At 42.8% G+C, this 25,585-nt stretch overlaps 1 protein-coding gene across 1 annotated transcript in view; it reads right to left on the bottom strand.

The window, feature by feature from the left end:
* T265_02188 (hypothetical protein) overlaps positions 1-8,818 on the bottom strand; it is a gene marked incomplete at both ends in the record, with an annotated part of 11,402 nt that extends 2,584 nt beyond the window's left edge. The window contains 5 exons of the mRNA XM_009166362.1: positions 2,149-2,242; positions 4,924-5,098; positions 7,569-7,773; positions 8,488-8,584; positions 8,628-8,818. Of these exons, the coding sequence (XP_009164626.1) occupies positions 2,149-2,242; positions 4,924-5,098; positions 7,569-7,773; positions 8,488-8,584; positions 8,628-8,729 (673 nt within the window). The remainder of the gene's footprint in view (positions 1-2,148; positions 2,243-4,923; positions 5,099-7,568; positions 7,774-8,487; positions 8,585-8,627) is intronic.
* Positions 8,819-25,585: the final 16,767 nt, after the last annotated feature.

Here is a 25,585-nt window from a genome sequence, read left to right as displayed (position 1 = left end):
ATAATAATAATAATAATAATAATAATAATAATAATAATAATAATAATAATAATAATAATAATAATAATAATAATAATAATAATAATAATAATAATAATAATAATAATAATAATAATAATAATAATAATAATAATAATAATAATAATAATAATAATAATAATAATAATAATAATAATAATAATAATAATAATAATAATAATAATATGTCCACTACCACCTGGAACATTCATTATCTCAAATCCAGCTTGTTCACATTGATTGTGTCGTGTGTATGTAAATACTTTATTGTGAATACAGTTGACTGTCATCTTTTGGTGTCGTGGTTTGAGACATTAGGCTCACTGATGAGGTAATAGTTGCCCTTTCTGTCGGCTATCTCAGGAGCTAGCACGATAGGAGAATGGGTGAAATTCATAACTACTACGGGACTAGCGAAATACACTCATTTGGAAACTACAGGACTACTTCACAACTGTACCGACATCCTCACTTCTAGTGAGAAGAATTGGATGGCTTTTGACTACCTGGTAACATATCACATCGGAGATCAAATTCAAAATTTATGCCACTTAAATATTAAGAAACACCGAACACCCTGAAACCTAGAGGTGACGTCCTCTTAGCCCAACCACATAAAGGTTCTGGAACTGTACCACTGAATAAGACTGATGCATGAGAAATACGTGTTAGATGTTCTCGGGCAAGACAAAGTTTATCAGAATACAAGGAAAAGACTGCATGGGAGAACAGAAGGACAAATAACGGACTGTCTAAAGCGGATAAGCGAAGGGTGTAACACCAGTAAGGTATACGAAAATCTCAGACCGACTGGCAAGGCAATTCCTCGCATGAAGGGCTAACCAACGCTCACAAAACGAGTTGCATTCTGCATCTAATTCTTGACATTCGCAGCTCTTCATAACATGCAACTGCCTGACTGCTTAAGGAACAGCCTAAGCGACACCTTCGAGTTCATTGAGTACGTACAAAATCTCTAAATTAGCAACGAACCTATGCATCTCCTGCATACTACATTCCATTTTAAAAATGTTCTCCTGTTTGAATTGACAGGCTTCTGACTAATTTCATCTGATAATTCCACTAATTTACCCGTGCTCACAAACTGATTAAAGGAATTGTTCTCACGATGAATATTTAGTCAACTGGGGTCCAGTCCAGGAGGGTATTTTCAGGCTTGGGGTTAAGTGCAACTCTCACACCGTATGTACCACCAGCCATTGCGTCAGGATCACTGGATGCCCGAAGTGTGAGATGTGGAACATCTGACCTCGTCCTAAGCGGTTTGAGGAACACGACCGAAGTGGGTTCTTGTATGCCTGTTTCGGGGACATAACATACATCGACATGGGGGAGGCAAGGTTTTGGCAAGGGATTCCTGTTGTTCAATTTGACATAAAGTATGGACAATAAAGGCTGCAACGTGGATCACGTCTTTTGAGGGTAGCAAGTGATCATTTTGGTTTATTATTTTGGGGTGAAGGTTTGGAAGCGAAACAGAGGCTAGGGGACTGACAGATGGGTTGATCGCACTGCATCACCCGGTGGGTGGAAGGGGTGTGAGAGAGGGCCGGTAAGCGAAGAGCTGCAAGGGCGAATGCTAGATCCCGGTTGCCCAAACTGAATAAGGGGGTTTGGATGAAGTACCATACATTGAGCATTTGATTCAAAAGTCCGACCCAAAAGGCAGTGAAAAGATTTAGGGTTTTGTCTCGGGATCCTGACCCCAGCTTCTGATTCACAAATCCAACCCACGAGACACAACTTGTCAGGGTTTCCTTGGGGACCCGTGCCGGAGCCAAAAGCTCGACAGCCCGACCCACTTGGTTGTAGGGGGCGGCCAGGCCCGAGGACACCGGGAACAAAGTGTTTCACGCCTAACGCAGCTGCGCACAGCAAGTGTCTTTTGAGCAGCACCGGATCCTTCGGTTTTAAAAATATTACGACCGTAGTGATTAATTCACGGGCGGTCACGGTCATCCGTTGGGCGATCGGAGTGTGTGGTTTCCAGAGCCAACCTTTTCTAACCCGTTCTTCCTCAGGGCTTCCACAAATACGAATTTTCTGGTCGCCTGGGAGAAACGCTTTACTGCATTCACCCTCCTACTACAGATGACAGTACGGTCTTACCTCCGGACCACCTCATAATACGATTACTCGAAGTACGGGGACTCGCTGTTCTTCGTCGGGCTGCTCCTCGTTGATCTTCCCTACATGGCTGAACCTATAGGAACTGAGTGGCGGCCACTATAGCCCGCAAGGTAATTACAACACAGAAGCCAGACCATCGCGACGGGGTGACAGCTTTAGGCCAGGATGCATTTTCAGATAGTGCATCTTGGTCCCAATGAACACTGTTTATTTACGCAGTTGCTATGCGTCAGCAGCAGGGCATTTAAAACTGTTACACATCGCTGTGAGATGTGGAACATCTGACCTCGTCCTAAGCGGTTTGAGGAACACGACCGAAGTGGGTTCTTGTATGCCTGTTTCGGGGACATAACATACATCGACATGGGGGAGGCAAGGTTTTGGCAAGGGATTCCTGTTGTTCAATTTGACATAAAGTATGGACAATAAAGGCTGCAACGTGGATCACGTCTTTTGAGGGTAGCAAGTGATCATTTTGGTTTATTATTTTGGGGTGAAGGTTTGGAAGCGAAACAGAGGCTAGGGGACTGACAGATGGGTTGATCGCACTGCATCACCCGGTGGGTGGAAGGGGTGTGAGAGAGGGCCGGTAAGCGAAGAGCTGCAAGGGCGAATGCTAGATCCCGGTTGCCCAAACTGAATAAGGGGGTTTGGATGAAGTACCATACATTGAGCATTTGATTCAAAAGTCCGACCCAAAAGGCAGTGAAAAGATTTAGGGTTTTGTCTCGGGATCCTGACCCCAGCTTCTGATTCACAAATCCAACCCACGAGACACAACTTGTCAGGGTTTCCTTGGGGACCCGTGCCGGAGCCAAAAGCTCGACAGCCCGACCCACTTGGTTGTAGGGGGCGGCCAGGCCCGAGGACACCGGGAACAAAGTGTTTCACGCCTAACGCAGCTGCGCACAGCAAGTGTCTTTTGAGCAGCACCGGATCCTTCGGTTTTAAAAATATTACGACCGTAGTGATTAATTCACGGGCGGTCACGGTCATCCGTTGGGCGATCGGAGTGTGTGGTTTCCAGAGCCAACCTTTTCTAACCCGTTCTTCCTCAGGGCTTCCACAAATACGAATTTTCTGGTCGCCTGGGAGAAACGCTTTACTGCATTCACCCTCCTACTACAGATGACAGTACGGTCTTACCTCCGGACCACCTCATAATACGATTACTCGAAGTACGGGGACTCGCTGTTCTTCGTCGGGCTGCTCCTCGTTGATCTTCCCTACATGGCTGAACCTATAGGAACTGAGTGGCGGCCACTATAGCCCGCAAGGTAATTACAACACAGAAGCCAGACCATCGCGACGGGGTGACAGCTTTAGGCCAGGATGCATTTTCAGATAGTGCATCTTGGTCCCAATGAACACTGTTTATTTACGCAGTTGCTATGCGTCAGCAGCAGGGCATTTAAAACTGTTACACATCGCCCCATTGCTTCTGTTCACAGAACATTCGATTCAGCACAGCTCATGATCGACTGCTCTAGCACCCGCCTGCTTAAGACAAATCTGAAAGATAGATTACCAGTATACGTTCCTTCAGTGTTTGCGAGCGTTCCGCAAACTATCTGGGGAGCACCACTGTGTGTCTACCCCAGATGATAAGTGAGTATTTACCATAATGCGTTCGAACTAGAGGTGGTAAACACGTTACCAGTGCAAGTGCAAATCAGCCGATCGATAGAGAATACCAAGTCAACCCAGCTTAATCGCTCAGCGTCATTCATTGAATGCCTCCTCATCGTTCAAAGGTCATACGCAAAAACACCCAAAACGGCAGACGCGATTGCAAACAAGTCTCTCTCACGACACCGCAACTTTTCCCTTGCTAAAGTACCACTAGGCTCAACCGTCCAGCCATAATCTCAATCGCGTCCCACGTGATTGACGCGGGGCACGTGACCAAACCGAAAGAGTCACTACCGAGTTCCTAATGGACCATCTGTATCGATCCGACGGTGTGGCCCGACCACAGCCGACGTAGTTCCGATACGTTTGCGAATCTCCGTACTGTGCTGTCAGAAACGAACGAACACACAGATTGCCTTGGTCATGCGACACATATCAACCGGCGCAGTTGCCCAACGACCCTCTAGATCGTCTCACAGTATCGAATCAGATGCGCCGACGACCAGTCCTTTGTGATTCCACATTTTTATTTAACCGCTTCTTCATTGTTGCCACTTATTTAAACCATTAGTTTACTTGTATATACACCAGGAAGAAAAACAGAAGGGTGTATTCAACGATTGCTTCTGCGAACTCACATGGACCACCAGTCTCGTACCGCTCAAATCAAAAGAAAACTGCGTACAATATCTTTTTAACAGAGCCAGCAAAATCTGATCGGATGAGGCTTGCTCAGCGAAGCTGGCAGTTCTCATAATTTTTTTCTAAAATACAGTTGCCAGACAGGCTTATTGAGACGTGTATGCAATCTAAATCTAAGAAACAGCCCACTCACACTGTTTCAAGGGTAGTCGTTTATTTGAGCCTACCTTTTAAAGACGATGAAACCAGCGAAGCAGAGCTGAGAATGTTAGAAAGGCTCAACAAAGCTTTCTCGGAGATCTTTTGAAGTGTCCATCAGAATCAAACAACTGACACCACCAGATGATGTGAACATTTTTCACTGTTCCTCAAATAATCTATGCCAATCCATCTTTTCAGCCAAGTGGATTATCAGGTGACTAAAGAGGAGGAGCTCAAAATCTGTAGAAGAGGAGAAAATTCATACGTGAGTGTGCTCACCTCTTCCAAGTTATGTCGATTTCGGGCGGAGGTTTCTAGGTAGGGAATCTGCCACTTCTGAGCTAACTGTATGGCAGACTCTGCCGGAACAGCGCGTTCATCGACCAAGTCCACCTTGTTTCCGACCAGGACAACTGGGGACTGTTCATCTCCCCTACATTGCACAATTCTCTCCCTGTAACACATAAAACACGGTTGGGCAATTCAATGAACATAAAATCCACAACATGAATTCCGAATTAATCGATATTACTGGAAACATCACGCACAATGAGATCGAATCCACGATCAGTTTCCTAGATGTAAGAAGACCGTGGGGGCCATAGTATTCAGAATTTATAAAGATTATTACTTGAATGGAAAGCAAGAATATTGCTGGAGGGGCCAATTATTATAGTATTTACATTATATTACATTATATTATGTCATATCACATTTTGTGCATAGGAAGGCTTCCCGGGTTTTAAAAACGTAGTTTCCATCTTAAAGGCAAGGTCAGCCCCTGAATAAAAAGGTTATATTCCGCATGGTTGTTGCACCTCTGTTTAAAATCATCATCCGTAATGATTTCACAAATCCCTAGAGCTGATGGAACGATTTTTTGGTGGTCTGTCATATCGGCCACTGGAGGACGTCCCATTTACATGAAGGTGTTATGACGCACGTGGTGGCTGGAACAAAAACCGAAATACAGCTATTCTCCTATGTTAGCTCACATATATTTCATACGGTCTGCCATTGTCTCAAACTGGATACCGTCGTCGGATAGAATGGTTACTATAGTGAGGGCGAAGATGAAAACTATGGCAACAGACGGCGGTAAAACACGTAGGAGGTTAAATTGCAATGAAGTTACGTAAGTATCAGAGTAGCTGGCGTTAGTAGGATATCGAACTCCACAATGGAGAGGTTATTTTTAAAGCTTGGGACTATGCTGAAACTACATGTGGTTTACATCCCTCAACACAGTAGATAACGGACAGTATAGAAAAATATGCATCTAATTTTCCAATACAGATGAGAAGTCTACTGATATCAGTATCACTTTTTTCATCATGCAAGATAAAAATGATAAACTGGAGGAGGATGTAAGCTACTGTTACGAAGAACGAGTATTTCTTTAGATATCGTACCAACTTTTGTCAAAAACGGTTGTGCACACCTCCCAAGATTAACCCTTCGCTTGATTCATATAGCAACCGTTGAATAAATGGAACTTCTAGGTTTTCGAAAAAGTTTGGCGATAATCGGTAGGTTCAATTGGCGTCATCGTTGTCGGATTGATTTGTGAGTAGGTTCTGGATCGATTTAATTAGTGCCCACATCATCATTATTTTAACGGTTCAACACCAGTCCTGACGAGATTATTTTAACTACTCTGTATCCGGTAAAAAACCTGATCACTACCGTTGAATAATGGAACTTCTAGGTTTTCGAAAAAGTTTGGCGATAATCGGTAGGTTCAATTGGCGTCATCGTTGTCGGATTGATTTGTGAGTAGGTTCTGGATCGATTTAATTAGTGCCCACATCATCATTATTTTAACGGTTCAACACCAGTCCTGACGAGATTATTTTAACTACTCTGTATCCGGTAAAAAACCTGATCACTACTTCTCTTATTTGAGCTCATCAACAATGAATAATGTCGTTTGCACGGACGTCCGTGTCTTGCGAGAAATTGCGCTACAAAACGTCCACAAAAACTCGCTGAAAACATTCATATTATCTCTCAACGGGCTAATATATTCGTGCGTGGCCAACCCGATGGTTTAAATGACGACCCAGCTACTCTGCTCCCCGAACCAGTTAAACATTCATTTAGAAACAGGGACAATTAGTCGTTTGTATAAACCCCTGGGAAAGGTTGCCCATAGCAACTGGGACGTTGGGCTATAACATCTTATTTCGCTACGCTGTTTTTACTTTAAGAGTTTCCATAAGTTACTTGTTTGGGTAGAAGTGATATGTTACAGGGTTTGTGGAATTCGTATCCCATGGGACACCGTTTGAGGTGTCGGTTAAACACCACTTGAGCTCGAGTAAATTCAGGAGTAATAAGTCATTTGCACTCAACCTGTACAGTGGAAGTCAAGATGACCCGGATGATGTGCAAGTCACGTGACTAGAGTTCACCTCCCAATGGGGTCAAGAATACGCAGCCTTGAAGCCCAACAAGAGTGAAACTCTGACTCGATGGGTTGACCCGGGCAAACAATCGGTTTATCTTTCCTCTCGTGCTGAACAGACTAGGGTTCAACATTTGAAGCGAATCCCGGATGACAAAAATGAAAATACCACGAACTTACTGTGCCACAATTCATAAATTAAGAGTTCGTGTATTTGGACTATGGTGGTCACCTAATCATTGGTAAAATGTTCGAAACTCTTGCCCATGGCTGAAATTTCAAGAAGACCGTTTTGGAAGCCAACCAAGTGGCTCGAATCTCGCGCTTTCACTGTCTGAGTACTAGTTTTGTAACTTATGAGAGTAAGCCAGTTGTGGTATTGCATTTCGCCTTAGTTAGTCATCGGATAGCGGTTATGTAGCTTCATGCATCGGTACTTGAAAGACAAGATGACGTCTGACATCAAAATTAGAGGTCACAATTGTGAAACAATATCTTTAGTGAGAGTACAACTCACAATATCAAAGGCACTGCTTTCAGGGACTCCTTGTCGGTCAGCGAGAATACCACAATGAAACCGTCATTGTTTCTGTAGAAAGGGTCATTGATACCTGCATAATCCTCCTGTCCTGTGTGGAAGATGTTGAAAATTAAATCAGTAACGAAGTTAAACCGACCAGGAAGTTCACTAGGAGTGGAGCGGCTTTGTAACGGTGCTGCTTCTGTGACCTACACCCCAGTGCGCTGGGGAGCCAAGACATACATGAAATTATCAATATTAGTCAATTAACACTGAATACTTTCCGCCGCAAGCCCTTCGTGCGACTCGGGTCTAAAGACCAAACGAGGGGCATTCCAACATTCCAAGAATCGAAGTCCCATCACGTTTAGACACAGGTGTAAAATGTATATAAGTCAAGCAGTATAGCCGACTCAATTTGATTCAGACCTTAAAGTATGCGGTTAGGAATCCTTATAAGGCTCACATGTTGTTTGGGTCACTGCTTCTCTTGAAGATATTGACCTGAGGTGGATTCTGTTGTTTTGACTAGCGCGTTCGATGACAAATCAATGTACCGTAGCTTGTCTGGATGGGTGCATAAAACTTTGTGCATGGATGAGCAGATGACGTTTAACGTTTTCAGAGCATGCACTCAGTTGTATGTGTCTCGTTGCACAGATCGATAACATTTCGGTTGACGGAGGTAGATGTTTTACGAAAAGCACACGAAGCTGCTCAGGGACTCCGGCTAAAGACTCATTAAGCGCGCACTACCGGCCACTCCACATAAGTAAAAAGTATCTACATGATGCACCTCAGCAATTAGTATAGGCTAATTGTATTTCCTCCTAATCAATACTCACTTTCTGCGTTTGTTTTTGAGCACAGATGTGCGCCCAAATTCGAAATTCTAACAATTGGCTTTTTCACCTACCTGCTGTATCCGTGATATCCACCTCCACACAAATATCTTCAATGTTCACTTTTCTTTTGTAAGCGGAACTTTTGGTTGGTTCGTAGTCCTCCACAAACTATGAGGTTTCATGAACAAGCCGTAAAAGCAACGTGACTTACCTCTTCGTACATGAACTGCAGAGTAAGAGCACTTTTTCCAACGCTACCACTACCGAGCATGCACATACGTACAGAAACTGTTGGAACTTGCATCGTCCCCATTAGATGTGCGCAAAGATTTTCCGGATTTAAGGGTGATTCATTGAATTTTTGGAGCAGCTGCTTGTACTGAGCAAGATAAACCAGATCAACTGTAAATGAAAAAAAACATGATTGCACAATCCATGAAGTGGTAATGGTGTAGCCTGTTTTCCATCACAAGAAATAAGTCTCCATGGCTATTTTAAGCATACTTCCCACTGGCCCATTTACACCATATGGTTCAGTGAAACACGGCACAAAAAAGCGATAGCTAAAGTGATCTCCACCACTCAGTGAAACATACTCTAAGTTTCACAAGGAGTCATCAACTACCGGAAATTCTACACTAATGGAGCGGATCAGCACCCTATGAATCAATTGGAGATTTGAACGCATTTAGGTAATGTGTTGAAATATTGGTAAGTTTATTGGTTGTGGATCAGATGGCTGTTGATCTGTTCGCTTGGCTTGTAAACGTTTCGTGACCACACGAGAAGACATCATCAGTACGCAGTTGGGTGCGACCTACCCGACAAAAACCGATTGAATGCATTTAATATGACGCAAGATGCGAATTGCTAGCAGCTTACGCGATGTAGGCGAACGATTTGCACTGCGCTTGTGATTCCCAAAATGGGAGAGAAAGTTGTGCAACGCTTCGCGGCTTTTCAACATGAGATTAAATGTTGATTGAAATTCGAATTGAGTTAACATATAATAGTGCACGGTCTCTGTTCAAAATTATCGACGAAAACAAATTTTCTTGTGGGGGAAATCTGGGAATGAATCGATTGCTTCTGAATACACTTGGTGCCTGCACATTCTTTTGATAAGAGGAGAGGCACCTGGGGGCACCTAAGCTAGTCTGTTGAGGAGTTCCCAAGTGGAACCCACAGAATGTGACTGATGAAGGTATTCTTGGCTGCAGTGGCTTTAGAGTATTCGCTTTCAGTTCCACACGCGGCCAAAAATTAAACATTTGTTTGATACCTCATGTTTTGGGAGGTTATAAATCACAAAATACACAAGTGATTGTATCTGGAAAGTGCCTTAACAAGGTGCTAATGCGTCGCAAAACCACAAATTAATGAATTACATGAAGTGAAACGATCAGTAGATGAGCAATGGTGGTCAAGAAAGGACTGTTATCCAGAGCTGGTAACAGCTGATTACCAAAGAATGTTGGAACGGTCTCAAGTAACAAAGCTTCCTTACGAGCGTGGTGCGCTGTGTTGTAGAATCAGGACTTACAGTGAATACGAAGTTTTGTACACAATACTGAAGCCTCAATCTGTCGTACAGTGTTTGTCGTTTCATAGTGTGTGATTACAGACTGTTGCCAAATTCTTATCGAAAAAACTGTTAGCATGCTCTAACGGCTGATGTCTAATTGTATGCTGCAAAACCTATGGTGACCAAGAAAGACTGTACATAATAATGGGTTTTCCTTTTTGAGCTCTTGAAGAAGCCTTTATGAATTTTGCCTTCGGGCCTTCACCAGGTGCACCAATCTGAAGAAAAATAACTAGACAACATATTGAAGCGTAAAATTCTCGCCCCCGTGGGTGGGATGGAGTTTAATCTCCAAACCAAGAGAGTTGATCAGAGAAACTAGTAGACAAAAAATGATCACGACAGATATAACAAAGAATATGGTACCCATAAATAATCAAGAATCCGTTAGGTCTGTTCTCAGTAACGAAAGGTTTCTATTCAGAACGGTCCCAACCTACCTCTTAATAGTAGGCTTTGAGTGGAGCTTTCTTTCCGCAATATGCAAAATCCGGAACGAGGAAGGAGTTACCTGGAAAAACAACCTGCCTAAATTTTGAACCTGAATTTACGCACCTAATGTCTTGCCGTGACACCGAAATTTGTAGCTGGACACGCAGATGCACGTGAAAAACAGAAACCGTAATTTCTTTTGAACTGTATTCAAACCTTAGAGTGAGTATGGGATTCGTCCCTGGTTACTATTCTAAACCAATATGACTCTCAGACCCGCGAAAATTTGTTAACCTTCTATCTGCCCATTTTGAAGGCGTGGAGTTGAGTAGAACTAACAATGACTTTTAGGCTTATAGTGGTAGCTTGTAATTGACCAACACTAATAGATAGACGAAATCGATTAGGACCGTCACTAACGTGTGGCGACAATGGACAAGGGTTCATCGGATGGAACCTCATGGCCTGTTAAATGTCTAGTCTGATGAGTAAGGAAACAACCGAGTTTGTCAGCTACCGTGAACTTTAGGACTCTACTTGCGAGCAGCCTTGAGACTATCCCTACCCTTCTCTGGATCTGCATCAAAGATATAATTTAATCGAAGCTGGTGGTCTTGAGACGTTTTAAGAGGATGCTATCAGTTTTCAAAAAGATAGTCGAATAGGCGTTCCGCCTAGTGCACACCAAAAGCACCCGAACTATTACATTTGTACACATAAGCGCGTTCGCGCTTGAGTGCTGTGGCTGCTTTGAGCAGTAACTGTTCTGGTTGCACCGATAGCCTCTCGGGACTTTCCAGTTAGATAGCGCAAAAAGTATGTGAAACCTGTTAGACAGTTTCGCAGTTTTAAGTACGAACTATTCATGAACATCAGATATACCATCCCCTTGAGGACGAAACCGTCAAAAAGCCACTCAGGTAGGTATTGAGTAAATAGAGCACTTTTACAGAAGCACACCAGTCTTCTATAGAGGAAAATGTCGGTAGCTCAGGTTTGCTCAGGGAGCACAACAGTCTCTTTTGTATAGAACTCAAACAGCTAACGAACATAGCAGTGGTCATATTGCCGATGAGTTTATGCCGATGATTCGGTAGCGTAAAAGAGTAATTGCCGTAAAATTTTCAAAGCATGGACCCTATAATTAGAAAAAAATCCTTTTAACATGTAGTTTCGATGGGACCTGCTCGGACAGTTACGGCAGCAAAGTGTGAAATAAAGTTCTAAAGTTGCAAAAATTTTCAACATTGGTATGCAACGGAGACACTATTGAATCAGTTTGTTGTGAACTGTCACGGATGGCAACCATTTCTAATGACCTACGGTCAGGCATAAAATTTAGAAAATTATGCACATACTGATCTCATTACCCTCATCAGCTGTAAGAGCAACATGCATGTTATAGTGGTTATAACTACTACAGTTTCGTTCGCCGATACTCTAAAGAAATACGAGCGAATTGCTTTGCAGTGAAGGCAGTAGTTGATACAGTTGACGCGTTAATCTAAGAACGACAGTGAATTTTTTATTAAGATCGGAAATGTACGTACCGGAAGCAACAGCTTGGATGCATGCGCGTCACTGGGCATGCAACTGGGTCATTTATGCCCTTGCCAGTAGCCAGTTATGTGTCCGTCTTGGGAAACTGCAAAGACCAGCTCTACTGAATTTGCTGGAAATGACTTTTCTATTTCACTGCCAATTAACTGTTTAACCACCCATGGTTTATTTTCACCTCCTGGGTGGCTGTGAGGAACGGACCATCCAACGACGCCAGTCGACTGGTTTACGAAGCTCGTGGCCAACCCAGCATAATCTGAGGAGGCTGGTCAGTTCATCATGGAAGAGTTAGGTTTTCAGGAAACCATTCGACATACTTCAGGATTACTAATCCAATGTTCCCACCAGATTCGGTCAATGCCTCGAGGACACCAACAGTAAAACACTTGGGCACGTAATATCTGGGCTTTTGAACTATATAACAATATGGAGCGCGCAGCAGCATTGTAAACTCAACTCTTGCCAAATAAGTTGATGTCATGCCTGCACCACAGATAATGCAGGTTGGCGGAATTCACTTTGACCTTCCGATGTGAACAAAAATATCTTCCCTGGACTGATACAACTAAGCAGATAGGTAGGTTTATCTACTAACTCAATTGGCTCATCTGCAAGCGTGAGATTCTTGTTCGAGCCCGCAAAGTCTTGCAACAGTATCCCAAACTTTGCATATGTGTAAGGCAGCATTAGTTGGCTTATTTATATTGTCTGTATTACAGTGGCATCAAATCAAAAAAGAGCTATGTCATCTGCGCACTCAGTGTCCATATTCGAAGGTTACATTGAGTTCCAATGGAGGACATTGGAAAAGTCGCCTGCACTCACAATCAACCGTTGAGCGATCGGAGTGTTCGGTCTTTAGAGTCTACCTTTTCTAACCGTCCTTCCTTGGGGGAAGGCAGTGTCCCTGCTTTCATAACTATGCTGATCCCCTAGGGGAAACGGCCCTCTGCCATCGCAGCGGACAGAATGAACTTACCCCCCCCCCCGATTGCCTCGTGATAAGATAGGGTTTCAATTCTCCGAGTATGACTGCTCCGCTTTGACCTCCTTGGCATCGTTGAACCTTGAACTGAGCTCCAGCTATGGTGGTCCGCAGGATCACTACAGCATTCAAGCCCGACCACCACACTAAGGTGACAGCTTTGGGTCGCATCATACCATTACGGCTGATTCGTGGAAAGCGCATGGGTGTGGGTTTCATCCGGCGTCCACGGAGCCTAGTTTGTCTATGTGTTGTCTACCGAGCCCTACTACTGGCCACAAAGTCACTTACTATCGTCTACTTTTTGAAGGGAATGGTCACAGACAAAAAATAAGTGCAGGCGATGAATGTGGAAGGGTTACAGGAGACTATTAGATAAAAAGAGAGAAACGTCGCATTCGAACTCATGCCACTAGTCAAGATGAATTCCGACGTATGTAAGAATGTTTGGTACGGAAACACGCGTGTAAAGGCCAACAACCTAGAAAAGAACAAATAGTGCTGAATGCTCTTTGATACGCGGTAAGCGCTAGCACGGTCAAGACTCGCAAATCAGGCACAAAGTGTCCGTCATACTGGGTCTGCTGTGAGATTCAATGGCAAGAATGTGCACTCAGCGCCATGTACCACGCGTAAAAACGTCGCAGGTACGCAGATAGCCCACGGTGGCAAGCAAACACAGGTCACTAACTGTGACCTCAAGGAGTCCCAGTTCAATAATAGGCAAATTCTTTGAAATCAGTTGTGCCATTTTCTGAAACCCTATAATCTTACTTACCAATTCTCGACTGCATTCGCCCAAACAAACGCTACCACTCCACATGTTCGCATACCTGCTTATCTTTATTTAGAACACAACACAGTTAGCAAGATGTAGCCCATACATTTTCAACATGCTTCGGATCCGGGCAGTCAAGAGTCAGTGCACTACTCAATATCCACAGTGAACTGCATGTGTGGATGAATTATACTCAGCTGAACTGCCGGATGTATATGACAGGGGAAGTTTCGGCCTTTGTTATACAGGCTCTACTCTTTTGGTTCTTATCCAGTTTATCTAGCTGGTGCTTTCCGACAGAAGACAATGCAGTACAGACAGACTGCATTCCCACTCCCTGTAAATATTATATCTTATTTGGAACGTCTAAATGGAAATATTTTTAAACTGTTATTTTCTGGTTCCGGAGGGACACTTCTCAGGATACAAAGCTTTTCCCCATATTTGGCTCGTGATGAGGTAGACCGAGCTTTTATCATCCTTGTGCTTTGCATGTTTGAAGCACTCTTGCCGGACAGGAAGCAATGTCTAATTTGGGTGTTCTTCGGAAGCAACATGCGAGTACTGATAAAGCCAGTTGACAGTCGGTTGGTTAAAACTCTGTTGCACTTTCATTACTCCCTATTCCTAATATCTGGGCATGCAGCGTAAACGTCTGAATCACTATCACTCCTGCTTTTCCCAACAGGGTTTTCCTCTGAACAATGGTGTTCACAGAATCCAACGAATCTGCAAGTATTGCTTTAAATACGGTCTAGCTGGCCTACAACGGCCAGCTAATCGTATGCGTGCGCTCAGTAAACCGAACGGCGCTCGGCCACTTCGTCTGCTAAAAAAGACGGCATGTTACCACAAATTGTTTGAGTAGGTTATATACCGGTTAGAAGAAATTGTTTTGTTGTTATCATTCCTTGTCCGCGTATGCGTGAGTAAACCGAACGGCGCTCGGCCACTTCGTCTGCTAAAAAAGACGGCATGTTCCCACAAATTGTTTGCGTAGGTTATATAATATACAGGAGAATTGTTTTGTTGTTATCATTCCTTGTCCGGAAACAACAGAGTCAGGAAAACTAAGAATCAATAATTAACCTCGAGCAATAATTAGTCGATTTAGGTATAGTTGTCTAGATGGCAACAGACTTACTCTTAACCTGGCAGTTCAGAATAAGACATGGTGCTGTATGGTATTGCAAAATGTGATATTTTAAAACATTTTAATGAGTCTTCGATGACTGAAGTAGTGGGTTTATTTAAGTGTTCCTCTTCACCAAAGATGAGTTAAGGCAAAAATAATTTAGCGAAAGAAATTATCTGCATATTTTTCCATTGTGCACAGTGATTTTGACCCGCCTTGAAATCACCAGCAACCAACAGAACCCAAATAGGAGAACTGAAGCTTCCTGTGTGAAGTTGGAACATTCTGCCAAATAGCTCAATTCAAATCATCAGCCTTTCAGTTATCTTTTACCTAAATGACGAAACGAATCAAGAAAAAGGCTATTAATTATCACAATAGAGGCGGGTTGTCACTGTTTTTCAATCAGCTAGACCAACAAGAACGTCTAGGTACAAAGAAACCCCCATTCTGAAGTTCAATATTTGACGCTTGCGTTGTAAAGTAGCAGTGTTAATTATTTATTATTTCACGAGTGGCCATCAGCTTCAAATACTTAAGTTAGAATAAAAATAACCGGGGTCGAATATGGATAAGAGGCTGAAAAGGACAGACTCACACTCATTTAAGAGATATTTTCAGATGAAATTTTGTTTTAGAAATTGAACAGCATGAAAAGCTTGCCATATTACTGTGGTGACTTTGGAAAATAATGGGACACATACATTGGATATCCTAAAAGGATATCGCATGACACAGGCGAAAGTTATTCTACGACTCAGGGATATAAGTGAATGAAAAATCTATCAGGGTCTTTTGCACGTCTCCTGACATCAACAACTGAGAGCTAAAGGCAGAGGAGATTACGCTAACTCATGGGTAACACCAAGGAGGAAGAAACTCCTTATCGAGAAGACAGTTTTTGTTTGGGAACGTTTTCGGCCGAATAACGAATCCAGACGGCCATATCAGTGTGGTTCCCATAAATGGACGTCTCATTTCATGGGTGGAACACTGGAATGTTAATTCTGTCAAACAGTTTATCTACAACATTCTGTTTCTATTCTTGATTGCACTTGACTAGTTCGACCGGCAATCCTAGGGTGCTGAGGAGTCATCCGATAATCTATACTGTTTGTTGTTCCTTTTTGTCATATGCTTACTTTCTCTTGACCGAGCTGCACAAAACCGTTGATCTATGGCAGTCTAGATGGCGGAGGCACGATATTGATCTTATCTCCACGGAAGCCTCTCTGCACTCCCAAAATAGGCTTCTTTGGAGATGTTGGATGTCTCAGCCTCTATGTTAAACCCTAAAGAGATAGAAATTATATCTTAGCTTATGTTACTCTTTTAGATTATTCATTTGGTCAACGCTTTACTGTCTTTCCAGCGCAAATGTTTTGCGACAGACACGGTCATTTCTGTAGTGTGTTTATCGCTTTTCTGGAGTTCCCCTTGCTCAAAGTTTCCTCTTTGAACACACACATGGACAGTTAAAACCGTGCTTCCATAAGTATATATATACATGTATAAAGTATAATGTATCGGATATATTTGGCAACATTATCTCATAAATACTCGATTTCCATTTCAGCAACTTCCCACGGGTCATTTAAACAGGCAGATCAGTTTCAACAGAACACGTGACCGAATATCCTAGGATAGGAATCCGGATAGCCAGCCCACCTTGACAAACCTTCCTGCATGAAAAGTACTTAGTGGACTTCACATGGTACTTGCACTGTGGTAATTAGAAGGAAGCTATCAGATTCAAATAAGTCAGGAAAACTAAGAATCAATAATTAACCTCGAGCAATAATTAGTCGATTTAGGTATAGTTGTCTAGATGGCAACAGACTTACTCTTAGCCTGGCAGTTCAGAATAAGACATGGTGCTGTATGGTATTGCAAAATGTGATATTTTAAAACATTTTAATGAGTCTTCGATGACTGAAGTAGTGGGTTTATTTAAGTGTTCCTCTTCACCAAAGATGAGTTAAGGCAAAAATAATTTAGCGAAAGAAATTATCTGCATATTTTTCCATTGTGCACAGTGATTTTGACCCGCCTTGAAATCACCAGCAACGAACAGAACCCAAATAGGAGAACTGAAGCTTCCTGTGTGAAGTTGGAACATTCTGCCAAATAGCTCAATTCAAATCATCAGCCTTTCAGTTATCTTTTACCTAAATGACGAAACGAATCAAGAAAAAGGCTATTAATTATCACAATAGAGGCGGGTTGTCACTGTTTTTCAATCAGCTAGACCAACAAGAACGTCTAGGTACAAAGAAACCCCCATTCTGAAGTTCAATATTTGACGCTTGCGTTGTAAAGTAGCAGTGTTAATTATTTATTATTTCACGAGTGGCCATCAGCTTCAAATACTTAAGTTAGAATAAAAATAACCGGGGTCGAATATGGATAAGAGGCTGAAAAGGACAGACTCACACTCATTTAAGAGATATTTTCAGATGAAATTTTGTTTTAGAAATTGAACAGCATGAAAAGCTTGCCATATTACTGTGGTGACTTTGGAAAATAATGGGACACATACATTGGATATCCTAAAAGGATATCGCATGACACAGGCGAAAGTTATTCTACGACTCAGGGATATAAGTGAATGAAAAATCTATCAGGGTCTTTTGCACGTCTCCTGACATCAACAACTGAGAGCTAAAGGCAGAGGAGATTACGCTAACTCATGGGTAACACCAAGGAGGAAGAAACTCCTTATCGAGAAGACAGTTTTTGTTTGGGAACGTTTTCGGCCGAATAACGAATCCAGACGGCCATATCAGTGTGGTTCCCATAAATGGACGTCTCATTTCATGGGTGGAACACTGGAATGTTAATTCTGTCAAACAGTTTATCTACAACATTCTGTTTCTATTCTTGATTGCACTTGACTAGTCTAGTTCGACATCCTAGGGTGCTGAGGAGTCATCCGATAATCTATACTGTTTGTTGTTCCTTTTTGTCATATGCTTACTTTCTCTTGACCTGACCGCACAAAACCGTTGATCTATGGCAGTCTAGATGGCGGAGGCACGATATTGATCTTATCTCCACGGAAGCCTCTCTGCACTCCCAAAATAGGCTTCTTTGGAGATGTTGGATGTCTCAGCCTCTATGTTAAACCCTAAAGAGATAGAAATTATATCTTAGCTTATGTTACTCTTTTAGATTATTCATTTGGTCAACGCTTTACTGTCTTTCCAGCGCAAATGTTTTGCGACAGACACGGTCATTTCTGTAGTGTGTTTATCGCTTTTCTGGAGTTCCCCTTGCTCAAAGTTTCCTCTTTGAACACACACATGGACAGTTAAAACCGTGCTTCCATAAGTATATATATACATGTATAAAGTATAATGTATCGGATATATTTGGCAACATTATCTCATAAATACTCGATTTCCATTTCAGCAACTTCCCACGGGTCATTTAAACAGGCAGATCAGTTTCAACAGAACACGTGACCGAATATCCTAGGATAGGAATCCGGATAGCCAGCCCACCTTGACAAACCTTCCTGCATGAAAAGTACTTAGTGGACTTCACATGGTACTTGCACTGTGGTAATTAGAAGGAAGCTATCAGATTCAAATAACTTTCACATTGTCCAAATAAATTGACTAAAAATCTCCTAACAAAAAACTGAATTCGCTTGATGTCCTCACAATACCAAGTTTACATTACGGCAAATAAAAGATTACTTGAATTCCCCTGTGAGGAACTTTCATAGAAGACCCTTTCACACTCAAAACTACCCGTCAGATTCAACCCCTTCGCTTCAGTCAAACTATGTCAAATAAAACAATTCGTCACATTTAACAATTTTATGGCAAATGTATATCAAATAGAGTTTTCATTGGTTTAAATAGACCTAAAGCGCAAAAGACGGCTGGCTTTTGAAAAGCTCCTACAAAACTGAACAAAGTAACACCAAGAAAACGCATCCGTCCAACAAAAAAGACCGTCAGATGGCCGGAATAGCGCGTGACAGCAAGCAGTAGGACGTGCTGCAAAAAGCAAGAGGACCTCAAAAGGCCGGAATGGTGGAACTCAGTACTTAAGTCTACGGAGTGTGTCTAGGGAATGAGTTGGAATAACCAAGTTCCTTTCCTTCTCGGATGACTTATTATATAAGCTGAAAGGACATTCAGGCAAGTCCACATATATTAAACAAAAGCATAAAATGTAAACCTTCACCTGGCGTTCTGCACATATAACTAAATTGAACAAAGTCCTTGGTTTTGATACAACAACCCAGCTTAGCTCGATTTTTACTCTTCAGTCGAGTATTGTGATCATTTCCGAGGAACATCTGCAGTAGCATAAAAGATTGCAAAGATTAAAAACCATGGAATTACTAATCTTGAACGCTAAAAAACACTTGCTAATTTGAAGTCGAAAGAGTAGACTTAATGGAACAACGTGCATCTGAAATTGCTTGCCACCCCCAATAAACACTGTATCTCGTCACAATTACGGCTCTGGTCAAAACCAGCAACATGAATATGACAGGTGACGCAAATCCATCAAACCCTGGATGATGAAGAGCCTAACGATTAAAAAATAGCGTTGTTGGGTGAAATGATTTTCGAAAAGTATGGGACCAAAATTTATTTACATAAAGGCAGTGTAGGAGAACAGGCTAAACATTCCGAAGGACAGTTCAGTTTACATCCGTCAGCGTGTGAGGGGTCAAATGAAACCAAGTAAAAAGTCAACATCAGTCAACCATGGGCAACAAAAGTCCAGCATGAAACAAAGCACCTGTTTCTTATTCTAAACTCTTCAAAAACTGACGATCCCTTTGTGACTTTGAATTTACTCTAAAATATCAAGAATTAGGAGAGAATAACGACAAAATGTAGCTCCTCGACGGTGATTCGCATATACAAAAATGGTGTTTACTCAATATGCTAAAGCCGTAAATGCATCGGTCTAGTTACCATAGCTACCATCGTGCTCTTCTGCTGGTCTATTATTGGAGAATCAAGTTGGGTTCTAAACTGAATGGGGTTACATTGATCGTATCTTCACTTTGCGCCAGATGGTGGAGCTGCGCCACCCTTTCCGATCTACTCGTATTCAGACGTCGTAGCGGTGTACCAGCCAAGGTATCTTATCACCAGATGCAGCAATGTCGGTGCTGATATTAATACAACCATACAATTCAGTAAGTTACAGTTAGAGCCTGACATTAAAAAGAATAGGATAGGTGAGTGAAGTACCTAATGCTGGGCTGTCGCAAGCTCTCGGAGATGTCTACAGCTAAGCGCTCAATAAGGAAGAAAGAAGCTAACAGAGTGGACGCCACTGATATTGATTACCTGCCATTTCTGGCAGTGTCAACTCCCAAAAATGTAGAATGGAGACCTCTTCCGGAAGGTCGACTGCATCAACAACGCTTAAACTTTTTTAAAATATATTTTATATTCTTCTGCGCCATTATGAAGAAGACTTGGCAAACAGTAGTTGTATTGATAGACAATATTCTGGCATGCACAGCATATAATCAAGCCAGCGCACATGATAAAGCTGGATGCTTCAGCAACTGAAGTACACACAGCACAAACAAATAACCCTTTGCTAATTAGAAATTCGTTGAAGCATCCAACACGAAGAAACCTTCTGAGGTTCTTGTGGGTGAGAACCTATGGGCGGCTAACATCCACTGTCCACAGACGCCATGTCTCGCAATCATGAAACATTACAGCACTTAGTGTAGCTTCGTACACTCAACCCCTCAAACCCACTGAAATATTGTTTGGATGCCACAAGTGATGCAAATTAGTTAGCGTGATTCGACTTTTGCTATTCAAACACTCAGTTCATCAGATACACCTCCGGACCTCAGACGCACCACATATCATATGTGTGGCAAGTTAAACTCTCCATAAGTTTCAGTAATTCTCTTCAAATTGTAATAAGCCTATTCGAAGACAGCAATTTTTGGAACATTACTATGCATTTCGAGGGCGCAAGGCACATTGCTGTGGATGGTATAAGGATGGCCATATATTCAGAAGAAATCGTGCCTCATTTCTGTCTTCAGAGAAGAAGACAATGTAGTCTGTGTACTCCAAATCGACAAGGTTTACACCAGGAACGATTTAAATACAATGGTTTTGGATAACTTCTGGCGTTCACCTCATTAGTACACGAATGATGAGATTGAACAAGAAAGGAGCTTGGATATACTTCTTGCATGAAAGCTTTTAGAGAGCTCACTACACACTCGCTCAAATGTATGTGAAGAAAATCACCGGCTCATAACCACAAGTATATGGGGAATTTTCTGTGAAACAAGTAGTACTGATGGCACGGACCGATCGACAGAATCGAAAAGCACCCTCACAATCGAGGAATATTAAGAGTGTGGGTTGTTTGTGCATGCAGCTTTGCTCTAACCCCTGATGTAATGTAGATATGTGGTTGCTCGATTCCCAAGACACCGTTGTTGACTCATCTCAGTTTTCTGAAGCGGTTTCTTCCTCCATATAGAGGACAACAGATCACACAGTCATTTTCTGGAAGATTCAACGCAACCCATGGACAAAGCAAGTGAAATGTTATCAGAATCGGCATCTTGAGGAAGTTTTTGAAGACATATATAAATCCGACACCTCTGAGGCTGAAGGCGGGTAGTCCTGGATTGAGGTAGCAGATGGCCAACTAAATTTCTGTTCAAAGTGCTTCGCCCAGCGGTCCAAACATTCTTTTTTGATAGAGAACAGAGTCACTTTGGCCCCTCACAAGAAGCCTACAAGGATCAGCCAAATAGGTAGGGAGTGGAACACTAAGCATGTCTTTCCAGCATTTTTACACCCTCCGTTTCTTTGACCTTCTGAATGTACAAAGCTCCTCAGTCTACACGGATGCTTGGTTTCACACGACGGTGGATGATGCGTCGCGTCGAGTTGTGATCACAGCCAGAGCGCAACTGTCACCGGGTATCCAGCGAACCAACGGTTCCATCAGTGATCCAGTGGCTGGATGAGATTGGCAGGGTAGTACCACACAGAAGCTTCAAACTTGAGGAACGCTTTGGATATATACTTCTAGTGGGATTTAGTATGCAACATCAGAGAACCCGGCAGGCTTTTGCGGCGACGGTTCTGATAGGTCCGTTTAATCATGCTTCCACTAACCTCTATGGCAAGGCAAGGTGAGCGCGTTTCGCGCATACCTAATAAGCTCACTTAGAAGCATGAGGGTGTATAGTCGATATTTTTGCTGGCATTTCAGAAAAACAGGCAGACAGTGATCGGGGCCCGCCACCATTGTCTAAGGTGCGTTCACCTCAGATGTTCGGTGTAGTTTAGCCCTGCGACCTCTTTCATACTCCATCTTATCTTATTTCCGCTAAAAGACTGTTTAAAAACTGATATGGCTGAGTGGCTTTGAAGCTAATGTTGCCAGTAATTATCATGGCGATAATTCCGACTCGTAGAACCGAGGCTGTAGACTCATAACTTCGTAACTGCTGCGTAACTGTCACTCTCAAGAATACCGGACAAACAGAATTATTGAACCTTGACAAATCGATTGGACCGTTGCATCTAACGCGCAAGTCTCGTTCCCTTATCCCGCTTACCTTCGGTGATCGAAGCTGCAGTATTTGGGACCATGGTGCACGATGTATGAACGTAGAAAACTGCCTGAAGTCACCCGAGCCCGGGTACAGTACTGAGTCTGCTCACAAATTGAGTTTATCCAGTGCACTTTGGCATCATCCTTGACTCACTTCTCCGTCTGTTCCACGGTAGGAAGCAATGCACATCAGGAACCGATACTCAGTGATCGAAAAAGAGCTGGTTCACAATAACACATTATACCAAAAGTAGCAACACCGTGGTGCTACAAATTTTGCAATTTGATCTTCAACCTTTTGACGCTCCCTAAAGGCACCAATGCATACAATACCGGTGGAAATTTTATTTGTGTAAATGGACGCCATCAGGAACAATATATTTGGTGATGCAACGAGTGCTTTCATTAGTGTTGGTTATTTGGCATGAAATAAAAGCGTCGGGGGCATTTTGGATAAAACTTTGATATTCGTCTCAAACGAATGGTCTTGCCCGCGAAAGTTTCAAAGTACTGTTGGATAACAAAACGAGCTAAGATTCAGTAATATAACCATAGGCTGTCGTCCAACTAAAAATAATCTTATCCACGTAATCGTCAATAAGGGCCCATCTGTTCTCTGAAGTTAGTCAGACTTTGGAGAAGTTCACGAATCATCCACACAACGGACTAATGGACTTTTAAAATTTCGCCGCGTTTTTAAGGTCAGGAATGTAGACTCCACTAATTTTGCTTCAGGTTAAGGCTAAATAGTAACCCTTGACACCAACATGCTTTTTTTCTGCATAATTCTTGGGATGAAATATAAATCTTCACACGCAAATGTTGCATTTTATTGTAAATATACTCACTCAACAAGCACCCCAATCTACCCTCATTTCGTCGCGAATTTTTTCAGTTAAAATCAGTTTTAATTATTCACAGGCATTCAACTTTGAACTTGCTGTACTATGGCTTCACAGGTGGCTCCACACATGTTGGTTAAGAAATTGGGGGCTGTCCACTTCTCATCTTTCACGGCATTTGAAGATGATGAACAGCTATGTAGTATCCGGGCATGTAGCCATCAGTCGAATAATCGGCGCTATTTTGTGGTACCAACTGGTGTACTACAAATGCATCACGCAGCCATCAAGACAAACTGAATCCAAGGAAGCCAGTAAACTGATAATATCTGCTATTAGCAAACGCTGGCTTTCGATTCCATTTTTTGTCCAAGTAGACAGGTGATTTATTCCTCGTTCAATTGTTGTTATCTTGAATATGATCTTAATCTTCTCAAGTTTTTGTTCGATCAGCTTTCGGTAAATCGACGCCCATCTGAAGAGAAGTTGGGCGTTTGCGGGGCCCTACTGAAGTAAGAAACACTGTCGCGTCTATTGTGGTCGTTTCTGGTAGACAAATTTGGTGTGGTCATTACCAATCAGGACAAATAAAACTACCTCCGAAACCATCTACATCTGTTGAGTAAGTGGTTCAAAGTTGGGTTCCATTATGGCACATGATATGCCTTCGTTCCTTTCAAAACCTCGGAGGACCAGAGGCATGCTTGTGTTGCGGTCGGAAGACCACTATAGCCACCTATGCCTCTCCAGAATAGAAGCAGATAGCGCTGTTCCCACGATTTCCAGATGTGGCAGATGTCGATGGAAAACACGCGATAAACAATTTTCGGTAAGTTTTTTAAAGCAACTAAATGTCGACCGTGGATACAAGCTCTTAACCTTGCTGACCACGGATGGCATGGGTGCCGCGCGTCCGGTTATGTATGCCGTCATGGAAAGCGAACAGTTTTCTCTCACGTGCAAACTGGTTTGTTCGGAGATATGAAGGGCGAACGGCATCCCATAAAGAGTTTTGATGGACAAACTGGTGTCACAACTGCGGGCAGCGAGAGTAATGTCCGAATGTGATGTCATTTCATGCTGCTTCCGCAACGGAAAAGCTATCAGGAAGCACGAATGCATCATATAACATCCATGTGTTATAGACGGTGTCGTGCAGTAAGTTTTTTGTTTATCGTAATAATAGCACACCATTTCCGAGTCTAGTCACGAACACTGCGAACACCCGGCGTATATTCCACCACGTGGCTAGCCTTGACAGTGTCGTGCAGTAAGTTTTTTGCTTATCGTAATAATAGCACACCATTTCCGAGAAGATCTTGAGCTGATGCACCCTATGAACCTGTGATTTGTCTTTCGCATTACGGCTTTCTGGCTGTACGTATAATCCAGGGGGTTAATGTTATTGATAACCGTCTGAAGAACGCAAACGGTTAGCTGAAAAACCGCGCTTGCCTCTCCGAAATACAGACGCACGCCACAAGGTCTCCCAACAGGCCGAGTGGCTCATGCGGGAATTTGAGATGCGACTGGAAAATGCTACAAACGGTATATATTGGAGGGCGATAGCTACATTCTCAGCACTGTTTGTCAAATGACGACGCAGCCATACTCCATCGTTTTGAGGCAGGGACCGCGAGTCTCAGGGTTGCATTGTCATTTTGTTGGGACCAAACAGGTGAGGTCAATCTACGTTAACTAAGTGATGGTCCCTGGTGCAAACACGCGAGTGCTTTTGGAAGTTTGACACCTGTGCTGTAGAATGTACGTTTTCTTCCTCTAAGCGATGTGGCTCCCCCGCATCAATTTGTTCGTTGTATTTAGGGACCAGTCGTTTCCAAGTGGTAAAACATAATTGAGTGCTGTTTACTTAGGTCTGTTCCCCGTTCACAAACGGCGTTTATCGGGCTACAGCCCGGCCAAAACAATGTACACTTCTTTTCGATCCACCGGTGGCAGCTATCAATAGCCTGTGTATACAACCAAACCAAGTAGCGTATAAGCTTCAGAGCTGGAACCAGGGAGCGCCACGGCAATTGCTGGTGTGCAACGGATCGCGCATCATTTTACAACTACCATTTTGACGGTCGCTCGCTGTGCGGTGATGTTTTTCAGGCGGGTCCGCAGGTGAATAATTTATTTTCGGCGCCCATCCAGAAAACGCAGCACACTGTGTCTCGGAAACCTGCGCGCGTCAATATTTCTACCTCCAACGAGAAGCCGACTGACAGCTGTGAATTAATTACTTAATACTAGGACAAACGC

Source organism: Opisthorchis viverrini (genome assembly GCF_000715545.1).
Source record: "Opisthorchis viverrini unplaced genomic scaffold opera_v5_25, whole genome shotgun sequence".
NCBI classification, from domain to species: domain Eukaryota; kingdom Metazoa; phylum Platyhelminthes; class Trematoda; order Opisthorchiida; family Opisthorchiidae; genus Opisthorchis; species Opisthorchis viverrini.
Note: the sequence above shows the minus strand (reverse complement) of the source record. Positions and strands in the feature narration are given on the sequence as shown.